We start from the raw sequence: 24,077 nt of genomic DNA on the forward strand, positions 1-24,077 counted from the left end.
CCTGCCCGCGGATCGGTGGGCCCCGATCGCGGGCCAGGCCACCGTGGGGGCACCCCCCAGGGCCAGATCGCTCCGCGCCCCCCCAGGACCCCGGAGCCCGCCCGCGCCGCCTTGTCCCGCTGGTAAGGTAGGTAGTTTAATCTACGCCGGCGGGACAGGCATTCTAGCAGCGGGACTTCAGCCCATCTGGGCTGGAGAATCGCGGGGGGGGAGCCCGCCAACCAGCGCGGCGCGATTCCCGCCCCCGCCGAATATCCAGTGCCGGAGAATTCGGCAACCGGCGGGGGCGGGATTCACGCCAGTCCCCGGCGATTCTCCGACCCGGCGGGGGGGTCGGAGAATCTCGCCCCGGTCTGTAAAGTATGATTCACTGAGCAGCACAATGTCGGGCTGTTGCCTGACTAGTCTGTGGGACAGCTCTTCCAAGGCCCCACGTGTTAATAAGGAGGACTTTGCAGGGTCAATAAGGTTGGATGTGCCATTGTCGTTTCCAGTGCATAGGTCAATGCTGAATGATCCGTCTGGTTCTACTTTTTCCTAGTGGTTTGGTGTAACTGAGTGGCTTGCTAGGCCATTTTAAGAGGTAACCACATTGGTGTGGTTCTGGAGTCACATGAAGGCCCCAGACCAGTTAAGGACAACAGATTTCCCTGAAGGTTTTAAGGAAACAGATGAGTTTTATGCCAATTGACAATGGGTTCATGGTCATTAATACCAAGACCAGCTTTTAAACTCAGATTGATTCATTTAATTTAAATTCCAGTGAAGGCAGTCAGCTGCTCTAGCAATGGTCTATATGCACCTCTCACCCCGTGAACCCCACACCATCCCTAATTGGACACGCCTCTCCCTGCCTCCCCAGCAACTTATAATCTTTTCTTAGTGTCACAAGTAGGCTTACATTAACACTGCAATGAAGTTACTGTGAAAATCCCCTCGTCGCCACATTCCAGCGCCTGTTCGGATACACCGAAGGAGAATTCAGAATGTCCAAATTCCCTAACAAGCACGTCTTTCGGGAGTTGTGGGAGGAAACTGGAGCACCCGGAGGAAACCCATGCAAACACAGGGAGAATGTGCAGACTCCGCACAGACAGTGATACACGCCGGGAATCGAACCTGGGACCATGGTGCTGTGAAGCAACAGTGCTAACACTGTGCTACCATGCCGTCCACCTCCCCCACTCCCTCCTCTCTGTTGACTGGTTGCAGCCTGATAATGAAGCCTGGCTGCCCAGCATTCAGGCAGCCTCTCATTCTGGCTGACTGGTGCTGTGGGGCTGGTAACAGTGAAAAGCAAGTTGTAATCAGCTCCACCCATTCAATTTGCCAGGACAATATAAAAATCAGCTCTTTGGGCTTCTGAGCTTCAATCCTCTCACAACCCATAACTCCCTCCCTGCCACCCGTCAATAATTACAGCCCTTTCGTTTTTAATCAATGTTATACACATTACACCAGCATGTGATATGTAAAATATTTGAAAGGATTGCTTTCAGTTAAATACTGTATTGTACATTCTGATAACGGCATTTTGATTATAACACATTTATTTGCAAAATCAAGATAACATTGTACACTTGAGAAATTTGTATCAATAACATATCAATTGTCACTCACAATGCAACTGTTAAACTAGAGATAGAAAGAATACATGCATTTAAAATAGAATTACTATGCATTAAAATTATACAGTGGATTACTAGTTTAGCTGATATTTTACTGGTGGTGTTAATTTAACATTTAAGCTCTCTCCTGTTGCAAATTTCAAAGAATAAACATTTAAAAAATTACACCTAAACATGCAAAAAGTGGAATTCTGAAAATTGTCAAAATCATTTAAATAACCCAGATGTTTTCAATTTCAGGTTTTCAACCATTTTCTGCTCAACCAATATAGAAATAAAACGATTAAGAAGAAATATTGTGATATTCCACAAATGTAAACAGTGTTTTTTCCTAATAAAATTGATCCTTTATCATACCATGGCATTCATTTCGCATTACTTTCTTGATCCAAGAGAGATATTTCTTTGATAATTGTGTGTAAACACCAGGTTTGGTGGGGTCACTGCAGTCACTTCCAAATGAAACAATGCCACTATACCCATTTTGACGAGACCACTTCTTTTTACACAATAATGGACCACCAGAATCGCCCTTTTAAAACAAATGTTAGCAAAAGCATAAATCCATCAGGCAACGATCATAATTATAGGAAATATTAGCAGATCTGTCATGATATTTCTCACTGTATTAATGCCTGGATTTTCTGAGATGGGGGAGGTTCTTGTGATCACCTACCATGTCTCCAGTGGTTCTTGTGGAGATTTCACCAATATTTTGCGGAGGTTATGGTAGAATATTGTGACTATTGCATAAATTGTCCCTGATTATTTAATGAAGGCATTATGGAATTTTTATTCTGATATTTGACAGATCCTAAGAGACCACTATCATTCCCATAAGCAAGCCTTCATCTTTAAGAACCAATGCAGGTTAATACCTACACAATTTCTTGTGCAGTAGCAAAAGGTGTATGAGCAAAAATGAATAGTGATATAACATATTCTATTTACAGCAAGAATGCTTCTAATTTCCCAAAATGAATAAGGCCCCAAGTCACCAAACTCCAGCGCCTATTCGGGTACACAGAGGGAGAATTCAGAATGTCCAATTCACCTAACAGCATGTCTTTCGGGACTTGTGGGAGGAAACCAGAGCACCCGGACGAAACCCACGCATGGAAGGGGAGAATGAGCAGACTCCGCACAGACAGTGAACCAAGCCGGGAATCGAACCTGGGACCTGGTGCTGTGAAGTAACAGTGCTAACCAATGTGCTACTGCCGCTTACTATCTTATGTAGATGACCACAGCATCAGGGAAGACTATAATCGGACTTGCGCCAGAAAATTAGCCAATAACAGGAGGCAAAGGAGCTGGGCCCCCCATCAGGTACTCCCCATGTTTGGTTTCCATTGGTGTAGCAGCAGGTCTATTTTACACCATGCCCGGAACTTGGGATCTCCCAGCATGTGAGTCGCAGCACTCAGCACCTTCCCCATCTACATCAATGGCTTTGTTTGGGATCAGTGCAGGGAGGATGGGGGAGAGGGGAGTGTGATGGGGAGTGGGGGGTGGTAGGGGGGGGATGATCAACTTCTTCCATGACACAACCCAAACTCCAACAGAAGGTGGGACTCAATCTATCTGGATCTCAGTCTAATGTGGAACCCTTCCCCTTTCACCCCACTGCTGCCTATGTCTACAGCGGGAATACACGGGAAAGCCCCTGGAATTCCAATTCTCTGATGCATTGTGACAGGAAGGGCATTGTGAGGAGGCAAATGATTAGGATTTACAAACAACAATTTATTAGGGCAATCAAAAGTTATTCTTAGGGATTTTTGAATTTATATAGTATAGTACAGTATACTAAAATAATAAAGGATCGTTTTTCAAAGATGTCAGCTAAAAGCGGATGTAGCACCATCCACAGCAGTTAGCATAAGAGTCAAGCAACATGGTTCCAGCTTAACCAGTTCTCAGTGACCTTAACAGATTGTTCTTAAGACACAGCCTACAAATAGTTAGGATAAAGGTTAACAACATGTTTTCCGAACTTGGCCGACAGACCAGACGCATTTATCGGTTCTGGCACCAAGTAGGGAGGTTGGGAGGAATCCATAGAAAGCTGAAGTGTAGATAAAAGTAGATAACGCTCACTCTGCCTGGATGCACATATGTAACTTGTTTAAATGTAAAGTTTAAAACAGATAAAGCTTAAATGTAAACAATATCTACGACTGTGTAACTTGCACTCTAGAAATGGTACTTGATTTCACGTCATCTCAGAAGGTCTTTCTCTGGAATTGTGCCCTCCCAACACTTTGGTCAATAAACAATCGTTCTATGCCTGAGGCTATTCCGATTATTTCGTGCAAAAGAAAATCAACACAACAAAGGACCAGCCCAAAAATAAAAAATATTGAATTGTTGTCACATCTTCCACAGTTGAAACACGTTTACAAACTCACTGTGATGACTTCAACTTCCTTCAACAACAAGACAACCGCATGTATCTAAACATTTTTGCCTTCATTTAATATATATCAGACAAAGCCTGGTAAAATAATTAGCTTCTGCCTATTTGAAATCAGATTTCCAGCGAATGCTCTAATGGTCCGCTCAGAGGAGCAGGTTATAATTGCAAACTGCTGAACAGCAAGGTAAGTGGAGAGGGAAAGTCACTCTGACTATTTTAATCGTCAGTGGAAAGAAAAATCAAATAGTCTGTCGAAAGGAGATGATTGCTTACTCCCTGTTTTGTGCCCCCACCAAAGTTGAATTTCATATTATATTAATTCAAACTATAAATAAGTTTGGGTTCTGAGACCTGAACGTCTCAGTTTTGCATCATGCATGACTTGTTAAACTGGCTTATTATTGCACACAGCACACAGTTTTGATCTGTTCTGGTGAACTGTTCTCTTTTCTATTCTATGTTGCAGTTGTTGCTTGTCCTTTAACATGCTATCTACGTTTGTTGATTGCAGTTTAATATTATTTAAAGCTCTTTGGCAAACTTGAAGCTGACTTCATGTTTCAGTGAGATTTATTTAAATTAATTTCTTGCCGATTCAATCTTCCTAACAGCGTTATTACGTCAGATCATATTCAGCTCTTCCTATCTTGAATAACATTGTCTAAAAACTTGTTGGATATGAATTGTAGTGTGAATAAGACAATGCTGGCCAATGGAAGATGATGGGCGGGATTCTCCGCCGCCGTGATGCTCCGTTTTGCCGGCGCTCCGGGGTTTCCTGACGGTGTGGGGCTGCCCCACAATGGGAAACCCCATTGACCGGCCAGCGTAACGGAGAATCCCGCCGGCGGGTCGGGGTAGAAATGTGGCGGGGCGGGGTAGAGAATCCAGCCCCATGTGTTTTGTTACTTTTGTCCATCACAGCAATTCTGTCACATCATACCTATTCTCAAATATATATTCCTATTGAACTTTAAGAAAAGGAAGTCAATTTCTGCCTTTAGCTTTGGAGCCCTGGGTTTAAATATAATGCAGTGTGAATGGATGCAAGCCTCCTGTAGCTACTGGCTGCAAAGGTCAGGGGTGGGATTCTCCAATAATGGGGCTATGTCCCCACGCCAGCGACAAAACACGGGCGTTTCACTCTGGACTTTGTTTAAGAAAGCTCTGGCTGCAGATACGGGACGCTGCACTTCTGGTCGGGAGTCCTCGCAGGCGCACGACGGCAGCCTGCGGCGACGTGGCGGACTCGCACCGCGGAGCCGCACCAAAAATGTAGCCCCACCCCCCCCCCCGAGATCGCGCGCGCCCGCGGATCAGTGCCGTCCGATCGCTTGCCTGGCTGCCCATGAGGTCCCCCCCAGTGAAGGATCCCACCACCCCCCCACCAGGGCGGCTGCGGACTGAGTCCGCAGCTGCCATCGGCTATTCGCGACAAGCACAACGTGGTTAGAACCACGACGCTGGCAACTCGGCCAGTTACACTTGGTGAATCGTGGGGGGAGGCTCTGTCAATGGCACCCTACCCGCGTGATTCGCGGCGATTCTCCTGGAACCCATTCGCCGCCCCATGCCAATCGCGATTTCACCGCGTGGGCTCGGAGAATCCTGCCTCAGATGTGAAATGAGTCTGATCAGTTTCAATCGATTTCCTGAATGGGCATGAGCCGCAATCCAAAGTTGCTCAAAAATGCTGCCACTTGGAAACATCACTGAGTAAAGACCAAAGGACGGTGCACATAGCAAATGGGAAATTGACATGTTCTGGAATCTGCTTGAAGCGCATGGTTGGGACAATTAAAACGGAGGGAATTTTACTCAGCATCTGGAGACCATACTGCTGACCCAAGATTGACAGTATTTTATCCCTCGCCTTAACATTCAGAGAAGAAATGTAAAAGAAAGGAAGCTTCAAATGCTGACTTTAGAGTCAATTGTTCTAACATAAGCTGTCAACTTACCAAGCACGCATCCTGTTTTTTAGTTTCATCACCAGCACAAATCATGTCTCTTGTGAGTCTAACTGAATATATTTTCGCGCAGACTTTGATTTTCATGACGGTCACATTTGCTTCTTTTAGGGTAGCAGAGAGCAAGTGAGTTTTACTAGTTGCCCCCCATCCTGCGACACTGCATTTGGTCCCAGGATTGAGACTTATTTTTGATTGAGGCAGCTCCAGAGTCGAGACCGACTTGTTTATAATGGCCTTATTCTTCAGCTGCAAAAGGTAAAGGCACAATTTCAGGGAGTTAATTATTCGAGTTACATGGAATTATAATAAAGGAGATGCAGTTTTAGGGCATCAGATGGAACATAGAAACAAGAGTCGGCCACTTAGTCCCCCGAGCCTGGTCTGCCATTGAATGAGATGATGGTTGATCGGCATTCTAACTTCATATATACTTGCTCTCTCCCCATATCCTCTCAATTCCCTTGGTTAACAAAAGTCTACAATCGCAGATTAAAAGGTAATAAAGTTCCAAACTTCTACCACCCTTTTGTCTGTAAAAGCGTTTCAAGTTTGTACTCCCTGAATAATTGATCACATTACTGTTCGGAGGAGGCTAGTTATGATGGGAAAAGGGATATCCAGCATTCGGGAGGACCCCCAGGTTTTCCAAAGCATCCCATAGAATCCATAGAATCCCTACAGTGCAGAAGGAGGCCACCCTTCCCATCAAGCCTGCACTGACCCTCTGAAAGAGTACCTTATCTTGGCCCACTTCCCACCCTATCACCATAACCCCACATAACCTGCACATCTTTGGCCACGAAGGGACAATTTTAGCATGGCCAGTCCACCTAATCTGCACATCTTTGGGCTGTGGGAGGAAACCAGAGCATCTGGAGGAAATCCATGCAGACACGGGGAGAACATGCAAACTCCACACAGTCACCTAAGGTTGGAATCGAAGCCAGGTCCCTGGCGCTGTGAGGAAGCAGTACTAGCCACTGTGCCACTGTGAAGCCGGGGTGCTTTGTTCTTTGGAGAAAGGACTAAGAAAGGAAAGGACAAGAGGATAATGATTCAAATATTATAGAAACAAAGAATCGAAGAACAGTGCGTTAAACCAGAAGATGGCGCTGGAGCGGGGCGACACTCTGCAAGCTCTCCCCAACAGATCCACTTTTTACATAACTTATACTCGTTCTAATCTTTCAAAATTTAATTCTAACATTATTACTAACTTCTCTCTTTTATCTTTTCTTGCAGGCTTGAACATCCTCCGAGGCCCGTGGAGACCTTTTGACCCGACTCGACCTAACCTCCACGACCTGGAAGTGGATCGGGCCCAAACCGAAAGTGAAGCCCAACCTCGATTTGGAGCCGACTCAGACCTCGGAGCTCCCAACCCGGCCTAACAATCGACGCCAGCCCCCGGATCGCCCGGCCCAGCCCCCGGAGCTCCCGACCCAACCCCCGATGACGAGACCCGGCCCAACTCAACCCCGAGAGGCCCGCCCAGCAACCCGACCTACCTGGAGATGGAAGAAAGAAAAATCTACGTGGAGGCCCGTCTGGGCCTACTTCAAGACCCAACTCCAGGAGCGCCTAGGGAGGGAACAGACCACGGGACTCAGCCCAACCTGCCTCAGGAAGCCCCTGTCCACGACCCAGGACCCCCGAAATGGCGGAGACCCCGCACGAGGACACGAACGCGCTGCAAGGTATTCCCATGCCCGCAGAATGCCGGGACCCATCCGGATCGCAAACATGCTCCCCTAGCAACCCCTCTACCTCAACCAGAGCCCGGGGCCCTGCCAGACATGACCCCGGAAATGTAACCAGAGCCCTGATCCCCGCCAGCGCCCAGGACCCCACCAGATGCAACCACCTACCTTTCACAAGGTCAGACTTCTCCCATCGGATCCCGGGACCATCCAGCCATAGCCACCAACTGAGGAAGCGAGGGAAACGTGGCGGTCTGCAGGGTAGACTGAAGCAACGTGGTTTCAAGACCCCTCTCCCCAGCATACTCCTGGCAAACGTCCAAGTGATCGAAAACAAGCTGGATGAACTTAACACCAGACTTACCTCTCAGAGGGAAGTAAGAGACTGCTGTGTGCTCTGTTTCACAGAGACATGGCTCACCCCCGCCTCACCGGACTGTGCCATACAACCTGAAGGCTTCTCAATTCACTGGGCGGACCGCACGGCATCATCAGGCAAAGTGAAGGGTGGAGGGGTGTGCCTCCTCATCAACTCCTCCTGGTGTTTGGATGTGGCGACCCTGGCGACCTACTGCTCCCCGGACCTGGAATACCTGACTGTGAAGTGCCGCCCATACTATCTTCCACGTGAGTTCACTTCAGCAATTATCACAGCGGTCTACATCCCACCCCAGGCAGAAGTGAGGAAGGCGCTGGACGAACTGTACACAGTTATAAACAATAATGAAACAGAACATCCGGAGACCTTGTTCATCGTGGCCGGGGACTTCAACAAGGCCAACCTCAAGAGTGTACTGCCAAAATTCCACCAGCACCTCTCCTGTCCCACCAGGGGCGACAACACTTTTGACCACTGCTACTCAAAAATCAAGGGCGCCTACCATTCCATCCCCCGACCGCACTTTGGGAAATCAGACCATAAGACGGTGCTCCTTCTCCCGGCATACAAGCAGAAACTCAAGCGGGAGAATCCAGCTAAGCAGGTTGTGCAGTGCTGGTGCGAGGAGACAGAAGAGCTCTTACGTGACTCCTTAGAGACAGTGGACTGTCTCATATTTAAGAACTCAGCGACCAACTTAAATGAGTATGCCACCACCGTCACAGACTTCATCAGCAAATGTGTGGACGACTGCGTGCCAAAGAAAGCAGTACGTACGTTGCCCAACCGGAAACCATGGCTCAATCGCGAGATTGACTCCCTACTGAAGGACAGATCTCAGACGACCCTGGCCTAGACAGGAAATCCAGGTACGACCTCCACAAAGCCATCCGAGATGCCAAGAGAGAATATCAGACCAAGCTAGAGTCACAGACAGACGCTCGGCGGTTGTGGCAAGGACTAAACAACATAACGGGCTACAAAGCGAAGCCGAGCAGTATCTCCGGCAGCAGCGCACCCCTCCCCGATAAACTCAATGCATTCTATGCTCGGTTCCAGCAGGTAACCAACAATCCGCTGTAGAGTGCCTCAGCAGCCCATAATTAATCCTACCCACCATTATAGCTTCCAAAGTCAGATCGGCCTTCCTGAAAGTGAGCCCTCGGAAGGTGACAGGCCCGGACGGGATCCCTGGTCGTGAACTCAGAGCCTGCGCGGACCAGCTGGCAGAGGTGTTCGTGGACATCTTTAACCTGTCCCTACTCCACTCCGAGGTCCCTACCTGCTTCAAGAAGACCACCATCATACCGGTGCCAAAGAAGAACCAGGCAACGTGCCTCAATGACACCCGTCCAGTGGCCCTGATTTCAATCGTAATGAACTGCTTCGAGAGGTTGATCATGAAGCGCATCACCTCCATACTCCCAGAAAGCCTTGATCCACTGCAATTCGCAGACCGTCGCAACCGGTCCACAGCAGGCACCATTTCCTTGGCCTTACACTCATTGCAAGGGCATCTCAACAACAAGGACTCCTACATCAGAGTCCTATTTATTGACTACAACTCCGCCTTCAACACCATAATCCCAGCCAAGCTCATATCAAAGCTCCAAAACCTAGGACTTGGCTCCCCACTCTACAACTGGATCCTCGATTTTCTGACCAACAGACCACAATCAGTAAGAATGAACAACAACACCTCCTCCACAATAGTCCTCAACACCGGCGCCCCGCAAGGCTGCGTACTTAGCCCCCTACTCTACTCCCTGTACACACACGACTGCGTGGCAAAACTTGGTTCCAATTCCATCTACAAGTTTTCTGACGATACGACCATAGTGGACCGGATCTCGAATAACGATGAGTCCGAATACAGGAGGGAGATAGAGAACCTAGTGGAGTGGTGTAGCGACAACAATCTCTCCCTCAATGCCAGCAAAACTAAAGAGCTGGTAATTGACTTCAGGAAGCAAAGTACTGTACACACCTCTGTCAGCATCAACCGGCCGAGGTGGACATGGTTAGCAGTTTTAAATTCCTAGGGGTGCACATCTCCAAAGATCTGTCCTGGCCCACCCACGTCGATGCTACCACCAAGAAAGCACAACAGTGCCTATACTTCCTCAGGAAACTAAAGAAATTCAGCATGTTCACATTAACCCTTACCAACTTTTACTAATGCACCATAGAAAGCATCCTATCTGGCTGCATCACAGCCTGGTATGGCAACTGCTTGACCCAGGACCGTGAGAAACTTCAGAGAGTCGTGAACACCGCCCAGTCCATCACATGAACCTGCCTCCCATCCATTGACTCCATCTACACCTTTCGCTGCCTGGGGAAAGCGGGCAGCATAATCAAAGACCCCTCCCACCCGGCTTACTCACTCTTCCAACTTCTTCCATCGGGCAGGAGATACAGAAGTCTGAGAACACACACGAACAGACTCAAAAACAGCTTCTTCCCCACTGTCACCAGACTCCTAAATGACGCTCTTATGGATTGACCTCATTAACACTACACCCTGTGTGCTTCATCCGATGCCAGTGCTTATGTAGTTACATTGTATACCTTGTCATAGATTATCATAGAATTTACAGTGCAGAAGGAGGCCATTTGGCCCATCGAGTCTGCACTGGCTCTTTGAAAGAGTACCCTACCCAAGGTCAACCCCTCCACCCTATCCCCATAACCCAGTAACCCCACCCAATACTAAGGGCAATTTTGGACACTAAGGGCAATTTATCACGGCCAATCCACCTAACCTGCACATCTTTGGACTGTGGGAGGAAAGCGGAGCACCCGGAGGAAACCCACACACACACGGGGAGGATATGCAGACTCCGCACAGACAGTGACCCAAGCCGGAATCGAACCTGGGACCCTGGAGCTGTGAAGCAATTGTGCTATCCACAATGCTACTTGTGTTGCCCTATTATGTATTTTCTTTTATTCCCTTTTCTTCCCATGTACTTAATGATCTGTTGAGCTGCTCGCAGAAAAATACTTTACACTGTACCTCGGTACACGTGACAATAAACAAATCCAATCCAATCCAATCCGATCCATGGCTGATCCTCTCTCTCAACACCATACTCCTGTTTCCTCCCCATATCCCTTGATGCCTTTATTGTCTAGAAATCTATTTTTTTCTTAAGTATATGAAGTGACTTGGCCTCCACAGCTTTCTATGATAGAGAATTTCATAGGTTCACCACCCTCATCCCAGTTCTAAATGGCCTACCCCATATCCTGAGACCATGAACCCTTGATCAAGGCACCCCAGCCAGGGAAGCAACGTCCCGACACCTTGTATATCCAGCCATCTCAGAATTTTATACATTACAGTTAGATCCCCTCATTTTTCTAAATGCCAGTGAACACAGGCCCAGTTAATCCAATTTCTCCTTATTCAACAATTCTGCCATCCCAGGAATCAGTCCAGTGAACCTCTGCTGCATTTCTCGATGGCAAGTATATCTTTTCTTAGGAAGGAACCCAAATTAATTTCACCCACCCATATGAATTTCAGGACCGGGACCGTCAGGACCCTTATGGGAAACCCCACCAGTAATAGACCTGAATGACGCACCACCATAATAGCCCGGGAACTCTGACGCCACAACATTGACATCACCGCCCTGAGCGAGACAAGACAGGCAGGAAAAGGCCAGGCTTAAAGAACAAGGTGGTGGATACACCTTCTTCTGAAAGGTAAACCAGAAGAAGAATGTCATCTCTATGGGGTGGGCTTCGCTATCAAAAACAAATTGGTCGGCTGTCTCAATGACGCTCCCTGCGGGGCCCAGGCTGTGGAAGGCTGGGTGAGCCAGGTCCCGGGGAGTGATGGGTGTTGGCAGGGGGTGTGGGGGGGGTGGGGGGGGGGGGGGGGGGGTTTATCAATAGAAGGGTTTGCTTCCAGACGGGGAAGTTCTGGCTGATCAGGGGGTCGTTACATGGTGGGAAAGTCAGTGGTCTTGGTGAATGTTAACACCCTGAATTGAGAGGATGGAATATTTATAAAGCAGTCGTAGGCCGCAGTACTGGATTTAGACATTCACCAACTGATGCACGATCAATGACCACTAAAGCGAGGTTGTAGTCCAACTGAAGGCTTTAATAAGCTAAATGTTTCCCCCAGTAGCTCAGGTACAGAATGAGGGCTGCTGGGGCGGCAGGGGCTCTTATACCCTGCCTATCAGGGCGGAGCTACCATACATCCTAACCAATAGAAAACATACAGTTTCCACCAATGGTGCTCCAGCCTATCAGGTACCATAATACCTCTAATACCACATTCACCCCCTGTTAAAAAAGAGTCCGGCGGGGGTGGTGGCCTGATACTACAATCATGGCAACGTGGTAGAATTAGTTATGGAGGCACTGTAATACCTCCGTACAGTGTTTTGTAACTATTTACAATTCTGATAGCTATTTACTATTGATGATTTAAATTTACAGTTTACAGTTTGCAGGTTACAATTTAAAATGGAGCAATCAGTTTACAGTTTACAGTTTACAATTTAAAATGAAGTAATCAATCGATCGGGAGCCCTAGTCGTCCTCTGTGATCGTCGCAGCTTCGGTGGTGACTCCGGTGGAGGCTCGGGCGTCTGTGACTCCGGGAGCGTGGCTTCGATCTCCATGGCAGCTTCGGCACTCCTAGACGGCGCTGGTAGGGCAAACAGCTGACCTGGGAAGGGAGCGCCTGCGGGGAGCGTCGGTTGGTGGGGGGGCCTAGACAGGGCCGACGGAAGGACCGATCCTACTGTAAGGTGCCCCGGTGGAGGGGAGGGTGGGACTCGTGGCTGGGATGTGTGTGGGGCTCTGGCGGGCGCCAGGACCCATAGGGAGACCGTATCTTGTCGGCCATCGGGGTACGCCACGTAGGCGTACTGGGGGTTAGCGTGGAGGAGATGGACCCTCTTGACCAACGGGTCCGACTTGATCGCCCGCATTTGTTTTCGGAGCAGGATGGGTCCGGGTGCTGCCAGCCAGGTCGGGAGCGAGGTCCCAGAGAGGGACTTCCTGGGGAAGACAAGGAGACGTTCGTGAGGTGTCTGGTTGGTGGTGGTACAAAGCAGTGACCGGGTGGAATGGAGGGCATCCGGGAGGACTTCATGCCAGCGGGAGACTGGGAGGCTCCTGGACTGTAGGGCCAGTAGGACGGTCTTCCAGACTGTTCCGTTCTCCCTCTCTACCTGTCCGTTACCCCGGGGGTTGTAACTGGTCGTCCTGCTCGAGGCGATGCCCTTGTTGAGCAGGAATTGACGCAGTTCGTCGCTCATAAGGAGGACCCCCTATCACTATGTATGTAAGCGGGGAAACAAAACAGTGCAAAGATGCTATGGAGGGCCTTGATGACGGTGGGTGCGGTCATGTCGGGGCAGGGGATGGTGAATGGGTACCAGGAGTACTCATCAATCACGTTCAGGAAGTACGTGTTGCGGTCGGTAGAGGGAAGGGACTTTTAAGTCCATGCTGAGGCGTTCAAAGGGACGGGAAGCCTTTATCAGGTGTGTTTTCTCTGGCCGGTGGAAGTGCAGTTTGCACTCCGCGCAGATTTGGCAGTCCCTGGTGGCTGTCCTGACCTCCTCGATGGAGTGGGGCAGGTTGCGGGTCTTGACAAAATGGAAAACGCGAGTGACCCCCGGGTGGTAGAGGTCCTCGTGGAGGGCTCGGAGGCGGTCCACTTGTGCGGTGGCACATGTGCCGTGGGACAGGGCGTCAGGAGGCGCATTTAGCTTCCCGGGATGGTACAAGATCTCGTAGTTGTAGGTGGAGAGTTCGATCCTCCACCGCAAGATCTTGTCGTTTTTTACCTTGCCCCGCTGTGCATTATCAAACATGAAAGCAACCGACCGTTGGTCAGTGAGGAGAGTGAATCTCCTGCCGGCCAGGTAATGCCTCCAATGTCGCACAGCTTCTACTGTGGCCTGGGCCTCCTTTTCGACTGAGGAGTGGCAGATTTCGAAAGCATGGAGGGTACGTGAGAAGAAGGCCACTGGTCTGCCCGCTTGGTTGAGGGTGGCCGCCAGAGCTACGTCAGACGCATCGCTCTCGACCTGGAAGGGAGGGACTCGTTGATTGCGTGCATTGTGGCCTTTGCAATGTTTGCTTTGATGTGGCTGAAGGCCTGGCGGGCCTCTATCGACAGGGGAAAAACTGTGGATTGGATCAGGGGACGTGCCTTGTCCGCATAGTTGGGGACCCACTGGGCGTAGTAATGGAAAAACCCTTGGCAGCGCTTCAGGGCCTTGGAGCAGTGAGGGAGGGGGAACTCCATGAGGGGGCACATGCGTTCAGGGTCGGGGCCTATAACTCCATTTCGCACTACGTAGCCAAGGATGGCTAGGCGGTCGGTGCTAAACATGCATTTATCTTGCAGGTGGATGAGCGGGCCGGGCATCGCTGGCGGGGGTGCTTGGCCTGCCCGCAAAAGTAGCAGCGGGGCCCCCCGGGGTTGCCAGGCCACCTTGCAGCACAGGCTTGTGGGGGGGCTGGGGGATGTCTCGGGGTCGGCTGCGGAGGGGTGCCACGCTGCCCATGGGGCTGCTGCGCGGTCGGGAACGTAAGCGCGGGCGTTCCTGGAGGCCACGTCCAGGGAGTCGGCAAGGGCCCGTGCCTCCTTGAGACCCAGAGTGTCTTTCTCTAGCAGTCGCTAGCGAATTTGTGAGGATAGCATACCTGCCACGAAAGCGTCCCGGACCAAGAGTTCAGTGTGTTCGCTCGCCAAAACTTGCAGGCAGCTGTAGTTTCTCCCCAACACCAGGAGTGCACGGTAGAATTCTTCCAGCGATTCCCCAGGGGTTTGTCGCCTTGATGCAAGCAGGTGCCGGGCATAGACCTGGTTTACCGGGCGAATATAATGTCCTTTTAGCAGCTCTATTGCTGCATCGAAGTCTTCCGCTTCCTTGATGAGGGTGTAAATCTCCGGGCTCACCCTTGAGTGCAGGACTTGCATTTTCTGCTCTCCGGTGGGTGTGTTTTTGGCCGTCTCAAGATACCCTTTAAAGCACGCCAGCAAGTGCTTGAAGATTGCCGCTGAGTTCGCCGCCTGGGGGCTGAGTTGCAGACACTCTGGCTTGATTCGAAGCTCCATCCCTTTTTTAAAAAAAACTAGCTTATTAATTTGATGCATGATCAATGACCACTAAAGCGAGGTTGTAGTCCAACTGAAGGCTTTAATAAGCTAGATGTTTCCCCCAGCAGCTCAGGTCCAGAATGAGGGCTGCTGGGGCGACACGGGCTCTTATACCCTGCCTAGCAGGGCGGAGTTACCATACATCCTAACCAATGGAAAACATACAGTTTCCACCAATGGTGCTCCAGCCTATCAGGTACCGTAATACCTCTAATAACACACCAACTGATTCTGGGGGCATGGATTTAAACTGTGTATTTGACCCGAAGCTGGATCGCTCCAAGCCGAAGTCATGGCCCCTTTTGGATGGTGAAGCTGCTGGGTGCATTCATAGAGGACTCAGGAGGTGTGGACCCTTGGCAGTTTATGCACCCTGGGGTTAAGGAGTTCTATGTTTTTCCCTGGTACACAAGGTGTACTCCAGGACAGATTGTTTTGTCATGGGTGTCCCCCCCCCCCCCCGGGATGAGAAAGGCGGAATATTCGGCGGTGGTTATTTCTGACCATGCTCCACATTTGGTAGACCGAGTGTTGGAGGCGGGCCAGGCGCAGCACACAGGATGGAGGTTAGTTGTAGGGCTTTTGTCAGATATTGGGTTCTTTGGGAAGGTCTTGGGAGTCATAAGGTAATATGTGCAGTTCAATGAGAATGGGATGGTCTTGCCCTCTACTCTGTGGGAGGCGTTGAAGGCATGTGATTAGAGGGGAGATCGTATCACACCTGGACGGGGAGGCTAAGAAGGAGCGACAGAAGTTGGTGGATGAGATCCTGGAAGTGGACAATAAGTATGTGAATGACCCAACTCGGGAACTATTAGTACGCAGGAAAAAGCTGCAAATGCCGTTTGACCTGCTGTCTATGAGCAGGGCGGTGCACCATCTGAGGCAGCTGAAGGGGCCACTGTATGAATATGACGAGAAGGCCATTTGTTGGCTCACCAGCAAAGGCGGCAGGAGGCTTCTAGAGAGATTATTCAGGTTAGGAAGGCGGAGGGTAGGCTGGTTTCTGCCCCAGACAAAGTGAGTGGGCAGTTTGAGCCTTGCAAGAGAGGCTTTATAGATTGTAGCCGCCAGAGGACGAGCTGGGAATGGCAGAGTTTTAGAGAGTCTGGTTTTCCCAAGGGTTGGGGTGGAATTGCGGGAAGATCTGGAGACCCCGCTGGGTTTGAAGGAGGTTCGAACGTCGTAAGGAAAGACATTGGGGCTGGATGGCTTCCCAGTGGAATTCAAAAGAAGTTTGGGGATCAGCTGGTTCTGTTATTGATGAGGATGTTTAATGATTCTCTGACGCAGGGTTCTCTCCCTGAGACGCTTGGGCAGGCATCCATCTCCCTTCTCCTGAAAAAGGACAAAGATCCCATAGAATGCTAGTCATATCGCCCAATTCTATTGCTCAATGCAGACGAATAGCTTTTGACCAAGATGCTGGCGTTGAGGCTGGAGCCCTGTTTCCTGGAGATCCTGCCTTTCAATTAACTTTCCCAATCTATTGCTGCCAACTCACCCCTCATACCTTCTGGTTTCCTTTGTTTAGATTTAAGACCCTCGTTTCAGATTGGACCAGTTGAAGAATTCTATTATGTTATTGTCACTCTTCCCTAAAGGACTCCTCACAACAAGATTACTAATTAACCCCTGCTCAAAGTACAATGCCAGATCTAGGATAGCATGTTCCCCAGCTGGCTCACCAACATACAGGCCCAAAAAGACATCCTGCATATACGCCAGGGATTTGTCCGCCACAGTATTGTTGCTGAAGTAGTTTGCCATATATGTATATTAAAGTCACCCATGATTACTGCAGAATCCTTATTACATTCATCTCTAATTTCCTGTTTTATGCCATTCCCAGCCTTGCCACTAATGTTTAGAGGCCTGTAGGCAACTTCCACTAATGTGTGAGCAAGGGAAGGACGGATTGTCCCGGAGCGGGGGCTGCGGTGGGGTGGGCCGGGGGGGAGGGAGGGTGGCGCCGGGTCGGATGGGGGTGTGTGTGTGGAACCAGCTGGTGCCAGGTCCCTGAGGGAGACTGTGTCTTGGCGCTAGTAGGCGTACTGCAGGTTTGCGTGGAGTAGCTGTACCCTCTCAACCAACGGGTCCGCCTTGTGGAGCCACACGTGCTTGCGGAGGAGAACGGGTCCTGGAGCTGCCAGCCACATTGGGAGCAAAGCCCCGGAGGTGGACTTCCTGGGGAAGGCAAAGAGACGTTCATGGGGGGTTTCGTTGGTCGCGGTGCACAGGAGCGACCGAAGGGAATGAAGTGCGTCGGAAGGACCTCCTGCCAGCGGGAGGCCGGGTGATTTCTGGACCGTAGGGCCAGCTGGACGGCCCTCCAGACCATCCCATTCTCCCGCTCCACCTGCCCGTTTCCCCTGGGGTTGTAGCTGGTTGTCCTGCTCGAGGCAATGCCCCTGTTGAGCAGGTACAGGCGCAGCTCCTCGCTCATAAATGACGATCCCCGGTCGCTGTGGACATAGGCGGGGAAGCCGAACAGAGTGAAGATGTCGGGGCATGGGACGGCAAAGGGGAATCGGGAATATTTATCGACCAAACTGAGAAAGTACGTGTTGCGGTCGGTGGAGGGGAGCAGCCCTTTGAAGTCCACGCTGAGGCGTTCAAAGGGGCAGGAGGCCTTCACCAGGCGCACGCGGTCTGGCCGGTAGAATTGCGGTTTACACTCCGCTCAGGCCTGGCAGTCTCTGGTGATTGCCCTGACTTCCTTGATGAAGTAGGGCAGGTTGCGAGCCTTGATGAAATGGTAAAAACGTGTGACCCCTGGGTGACAGAGGTTGTCGTGCAGGTTCCAAAGTCGATCCACTTGTGCGCTGGCACATGTACCTCGGGATAGGGCATCGGGGGGCTTGTTGAGCTTACCGGAGCGATACAGAATCTCGTAATTGTCGGTGGAGAGCTCGATCCTCCACCTCAAGATTTTATCGTTTTTGATCTTGCCATGCTTAAACATGAAGGCAACCGACCGTTGGTCAGTGAGGAGAGTGAATCTCCTGCCGGCCAGGTAATGCCTCCAATGTCGCACAGCTTCAACGATGGCTTGGGCCTCCTTTTTGACAGAGGAGTGCCGAATTTCGGAGGCATGGAGGGTGCGGGAAAACAATGCCACGGGCCTGCCTGCCTGGTTGAGGGTGGCAGTCAGAGCGACATCTGATGCATCGCTCTCGACTTGGAAGGGCAGCGTCTCATCGACCGCATGCACGCGGCCTTGGCTATGTTGGCCTTGATACGGTTGAAGGCCTGGTGAGCCTCGCCCATCAGAGGAAAAACAGTGGATTGAATGAGTGGGCGGGCCTTGTCCGCATAGTTAGGGACCCAATGGGCATAGTATGAGAAGAACCCCAGGCATCGTTTGAGGGCCTTGGGGCAGTGGGGGAGGGGGAGTTCTATGAGGGGGCGCATGCGATCGGGATCGGGCCCTAGAACTCCATTTTGCACCACATAGCCAAGAATGGCTAAGCAGTTGGTGCCGAACATGCACTTCTCCTTGTTATACATTAGGTTGAGGAGTTTGGCGATGTGGAGAAATTTGGCAAGGTTGGCGTCATGGTCCTGCTGATCGTGGCTGCAGATGGTGACATTATCCAGGTATGGGAAAGTAGCCGCAGCCCGTACCGGTCAACCATTCGGTCCATCTCCCGTTGGAAGACCGAGACCCCATTGGTGACGCCAAAGGGAACCCTAAGAAAGTGGTAAAGGTGGCCGTCTGCCTCGAACGCAGTATATGGGTGGTCCGCCTTGCGGATGGGGAGCTGGTGGTAGGCAGATTTTGGGCCTACTGTCGAGAAGACCCGATACTGTGCAATTTGATTGACCATATCAGATATGCGTGAGAGGGGGACGCGTCGAGCTGCGTGTACCGATTGATGGTCTGACTGTAGTCAACGACCATCCTGTTTTTCTCCCCAGTTTTGACCATTACCACTTGGGCTCTCCAGGGGCTGTTGCTGGCCTCGATGATGCCTTCCCGAAGCAGCTGCTGAACTTCAGACCTAATGAAGGTCCTGTCCTGGGCACTGTACCATCTGCCCCTGGTGGCGACAGGTTTGCAATCCGGGGTTAGGTTTGCAAAAAGGGAAGGTGGGTCGACCTTAAGGGTCGCGAGGCCGCACACAGTAAGGGGTGGTAGGGGCCCGGCGAATTTCAGAGTTAGGCTCTGGAGGTTGCACGGAAGTTCAGGCCGAGTAACAAGGCAGCGCAGAGGTTGGGGAGGGCGTAGAGGCGTAAGCCACTGAACTCCATGACCTGGACAGTGAGAGCGGCGATGCAGTACCCCCGGATCGCCAAGGAGTGGGACCCGGGGAGACAAGGGAAATTCTCTGGTTAGCGGGGTATACCGCGAGGGAGCAGTGCCTTACCGTATCGGGGTAAATGAAGCTCTCAGTGCTCCCGGAGTCCAGCAGGCAGGAGATCTCGTGCCCGTTGACCTTCACTTTAGTTGACGCAGTCGCGAGGTTGTGTGGTCGAGACTGGTCAATCGTGACAGAGGCAAGACGCGGCTGGTCATTGGCGGTTGCAGGCGATGAGGGGCCGGATGAGGTGCCCGACGGGCATGGGCCCTGAGTCGGGTAAGATAGCGGCGCCCACGGGCCGCATGTGTCGTGGGGAAAGCAAGATGGCGGCGCCCGTTGGTCCTAGGAGGAACAAGATGGCGGTGCCCACGGGCCGCACATGTTGCGAGTCGAGCAAGATGACAGCGTCCACTGGCCGTGCGTGGTCCTAGGAGGGGAAGATGGCGGCGCCCACTGGCTGCACGTGGGGGGGCGGCGCCGGGACAATAGCGGCGATTGAGTGGGCCTAGCACACTGCAGCGAAATGTCCCTTCTTGCCACAGGCCTTGCAGAGGGTGCTCCGCGCCGGGCAGCACTGTCGGGGGTGTTTTGATTGCCCACAGAAGTAGCATTTGGGATCCCCGGGGTTGGTTGGCTGCCGCGCGGCACAGGCGTGGGATTAGCTGAGGATGGTCGCTGATGAGTTCCACGATGGGGCAGCCATCTGCGGAGTCCACAATGCACATGGGTGGTGGGCTGCGCGGTCAGGGGCATAGGCCTGAATGTTGCGTGATGCGACCGTAAGTGAAATTGCTAGTTTTTTGGTCACCGCGAGGTGGAGCGTGGCCCCCTCTAAGAGGCACTGGCGGATGGAGTCAGACCCTATGCCCGCAACAAATGCGTCTCTCATTAGCAAATTCAAGTGTTCCGTAGCCGAAAAGGCCTGACAGTCATAGTCTCTAACTAGGGGGAGCAGGGCGCGCTAGAAATCTTCCACCGACTACCCCCGTACCTGTAGTACAGGGGCCTTACCATAAAGCACATATATCAACATCCTATATCTACAATATATACATCAGTGGTGACTACCACACCCTTGGATATTTAGTTCTCAGCCTTGGTCACCCTGCAGCCATGTCTCTGTAATTGTAATCAAATCGTACCTGTTTACAATTACTTGTGCTGTTACTACGTCAATCTTATTACAAATGCTCTGTGCATTTAGATACACTACCTTTAGATTTGTCTTTTTAACATTTTTACACATTCTATTTTGTACTCTGCCGCTGTTTGCTGTTTGTTTCCTCTTTCTTCCACTTTTGCTTTCTACTTTTCTATCTTTCATTTCTCTCTTCATTTCTCTCTGATGCGGTTCCCCACTTACTTTCCCATCTCCTGCCACACTAGTTTAAACCCTCTCACACATTACTGCTTTTCAATGCATTTCCTAGCTCCATATGTTCTGCTTGCAGGACCTTATCCCTCTTTTTACCTTTGTCATTGGCACTAGCATAGACCACGACATCTTGCTGTTCACCCTCCCCCTGTAGCGACTCAGTGACATCCTTGACCCAGGGATGCAACATACCATCCTGGTGTCACGTCTGCAGCCGCCAAAATGTCTATCTGTTCTCCTTACAGCAGCATTTCCTATCACCATTGCTCTCCCGCACTTTATTCCGCCCTCACGCAACTGAGCCACTTGTGGTGCCATAGATTTGGCTCTTGCTCCAGTTCCCTGAGAACCCATGTCCTCCAGAAGTATCCAAAATGGAAAATCTGTTTGAGAAGGAGATGGACCCAGGGGACTCCTGCATTATCTGCCTTGTGCTTTTAATCAGTCTGGCAATCACCCATATCCATTCTGCCAGCTCACTCTTTACCTGCGGTGTGACCACCTTGATGTACATGCTGTCTATGGATGCTCCAGTGACTCTAGCCACTACTCCAGGTCTTAAATGTGGATTTCAAGTGGCTGTAGCTGGAGACACTTTCTGCACATAGGGGAGCTCTGGACAATGAAAATGACCCTGACTTCCCACATCTCATAGGAGGAGCATTCCACATGACCAAGCTGCCCTGCAAATGTTTATCTTTAAATTGCCCCCTTTAAGTTTATTCCCCTAGTTTAAAGAATTTTAAATATAATTACTTCTTATACTTCAAATGCAACTTAATCTGAACTAAGGCCAATTTTTACTTTAAAGACTATACAGTAGAAATACTCACCAGGTCCTACTTACCAAGGCCACAGCTCCCCTCACACTGGCTCCAGGTCCCAACTGATGAACTTCTGTTTCGCCGTGACATCACTCTTGGATGTTTTCAAAACACACCCCTCTCGTGAACCTTTTATTTTTCTTTTACCTGCACACTCCTTTAGGTTCTGCTGGCACCCTGTCTCAGGTTTCTCTTCTCACACTCTCTACTATGTGCTGCTGACTGCCAGACCCAGGGTCCTCCTCTTGCGGTCTCCTCAGGATGCTGCTGACTACCTGACCCAGAATCCTCCTCTTGCTGTCACCTCCAGGTTCTACTGATTGCCTGTCCCAAGGTCTTCCTCTCACACTCGCCTCATGGTAGAAGTGGCAGTGACGGAGGTGGTCAGTGTTGGTAGGGGACAAGGATACCTGTATCTCTTGAACCCTAGAGATAAAATGTTGTTTTTTAAATTCGTTCTTGGGATATTTGTTCTTGGGATATGGGCATCATTTGGCTTGGCCAGCATTTGTTGCCCATCCCTAATTTCCCTTGAACTGAGTGGCTTGCTAGGCCATTTCAGTGGGTAGGCAGTCACGAGTCAACCACATCGCTGTATGGGTCTGGAGTCACATGTAGGCCAGACCGAGTAAGGAAGGCAGCTTTCATGGTTATCATTAGCCTTAATTTAGTTTTTTTTTAAATTGAATTCAAATTTCACCATCTGCCATGGTAGAATTTGAACCCACGACTTATTATTGAACCCACCACGCATTATTCTGGGTCTCTAGATTACTAGTCCAGTGCCAATGACACTACACCATGGCCTCTCCTGCATCATCTCATCCCATGCGTTTTCCTTCACAACAGCTTTCCCTTCTTGAACTACTACTTTCAGACACCCAAGAACTACACTTTCCCTGACCCAGCAGCTCCGGGAGGAAAGAAAGTAGCAGCACAGAACTGATGAAGAGGCCTGGGCTGTTTAGCACAGGGTTAAATCGCTGGCTTTGAAAGCAGACCAAGGCCAGCAGCGTGGTTCGATTCCCATATCAGCCTCCCCGAACAGGCACTGGAATGTGGCGACTAGGGGCTTTTCACAGTAACTTCATTTGAAGCCTACTTGTGACAATAAGCGATTTTCATTCATTTCATTCATTATCCTTAGAAGTGACACTCGCAGCAATTAGCTGAGACAATGGAACTCCACTGACCTTGGATTCTAGTTTTTGAGTTGAGATCAGGACATGGTGAGTCACTGGCTGTCAACATATCAGGGGTAAATGATGGTTCCCTTGTCAGCTCACCAGAGGTGTAAAGGGGGAGGGGTAGGGGCGGTGCAGTAGAATGGTGCAAAAGTCACGTAGCTCGTTGTCCATGGTGTTGCGTGCTGGCAGGGAATCACGGTAAGCCTACATAGTGGTATTAACTGAATGAATTTTTAACCCATTAGATATTCTTCTAAATATGAAGATTCTACCTGAAGCAGCATGATGTCATTTGCTCCAGCTGGACGGTTGAAGCCTGGATGTGGAAACATCTTCATCACCTTTATTTTCTGTTTGCTTTCTTGTTTGGAAAGTGAATGAGTTCCAAGAACCACATCTAGTCCTTCCACGTGTACATCTCTATAATTGTTTTGAGCACAATTTCATTACTTTCAAGTCAAAAGTGACAATTTTTTTTTATTGCAAGGAAAATAACCTTAACCCCAATGCAGCCCAATGAAGTTCAATTCTATTATAAGCTTTCTGTCAAATTGGCTACTTAATGCATTTACGCTACTGCTGGGTTAGACTGGGGCAAGAATCACAGGTCACATAAAATGGAATTCAATGAATGGATTTAACAAAATACCACAGTTAATACATAGAGTGATGGAGGGAAGCAAAAACCTTGTCAGGCACCTGCCAACAGCACTTTGAAATTGATCACACGATAATGACCTGAACTATTCTTATTTCAGGAACAAATATATCTGAGAAGAGATCTGTTTAAAATCACACCCAGAAGATAGCATCTCTGACTGTGCTGGACTGAATTGAGAGCCGCGGGGATGTGGCCATGCCTCTTGAGAGGGCCCTCTGACTCATAGACAAGAAGGCTACCACTGAGCCAATTCTGACAGCTAAAGTTTTATTCCAAACTTGCATTGCCCCCTGCAAATGGAACATATTCTGGACGTAAAATAAATGTCAGTGTCTTACGTGCCGCAGTGTGCTGCAGTCAATACCCACTGAGGGTGAATCAATGCTCCACCACAATTGTGTTTTTTGTTAACCTGAATAGATGCCATGTAAAGTCTTGAATGCTTCTTAACATCATGACCCCCAATTATATCCAAACAATCAC

At 50.1% G+C, this 24,077-nt stretch overlaps 1 protein-coding gene across 1 annotated transcript; it reads right to left on the reverse strand.

Moving 5' to 3' along the window:
• Window positions 1-1,600: 1,600 nt before the first annotated feature.
• Window positions 1,601-24,067, reverse strand: LOC140409017 (granzyme K-like). Its single transcript, XM_072497045.1, has 4 exons — window positions 23,933-24,067; window positions 23,206-23,353; window positions 6,009-6,266; window positions 1,601-2,160 (listed from the first exon to the last, which is right to left on the reverse strand). The coding sequence occupies exons 1-4, from the start codon at window positions 24,019-24,021 to the stop codon at window positions 1,960-1,962; spliced, it is 696 nt and encodes a 231-aa protein (XP_072353146.1). The 5' UTR covers window positions 24,022-24,067; the 3' UTR covers window positions 1,601-1,959.
• Between the last annotated feature and the right edge of the window lie 10 nt (window positions 24,068-24,077).

Source organism: Scyliorhinus torazame, chromosome 3, assembly GCF_047496885.1.
Source record: "Scyliorhinus torazame isolate Kashiwa2021f chromosome 3, sScyTor2.1, whole genome shotgun sequence".
NCBI classification, from domain to species: domain Eukaryota; kingdom Metazoa; phylum Chordata; class Chondrichthyes; order Carcharhiniformes; family Scyliorhinidae; genus Scyliorhinus; species Scyliorhinus torazame.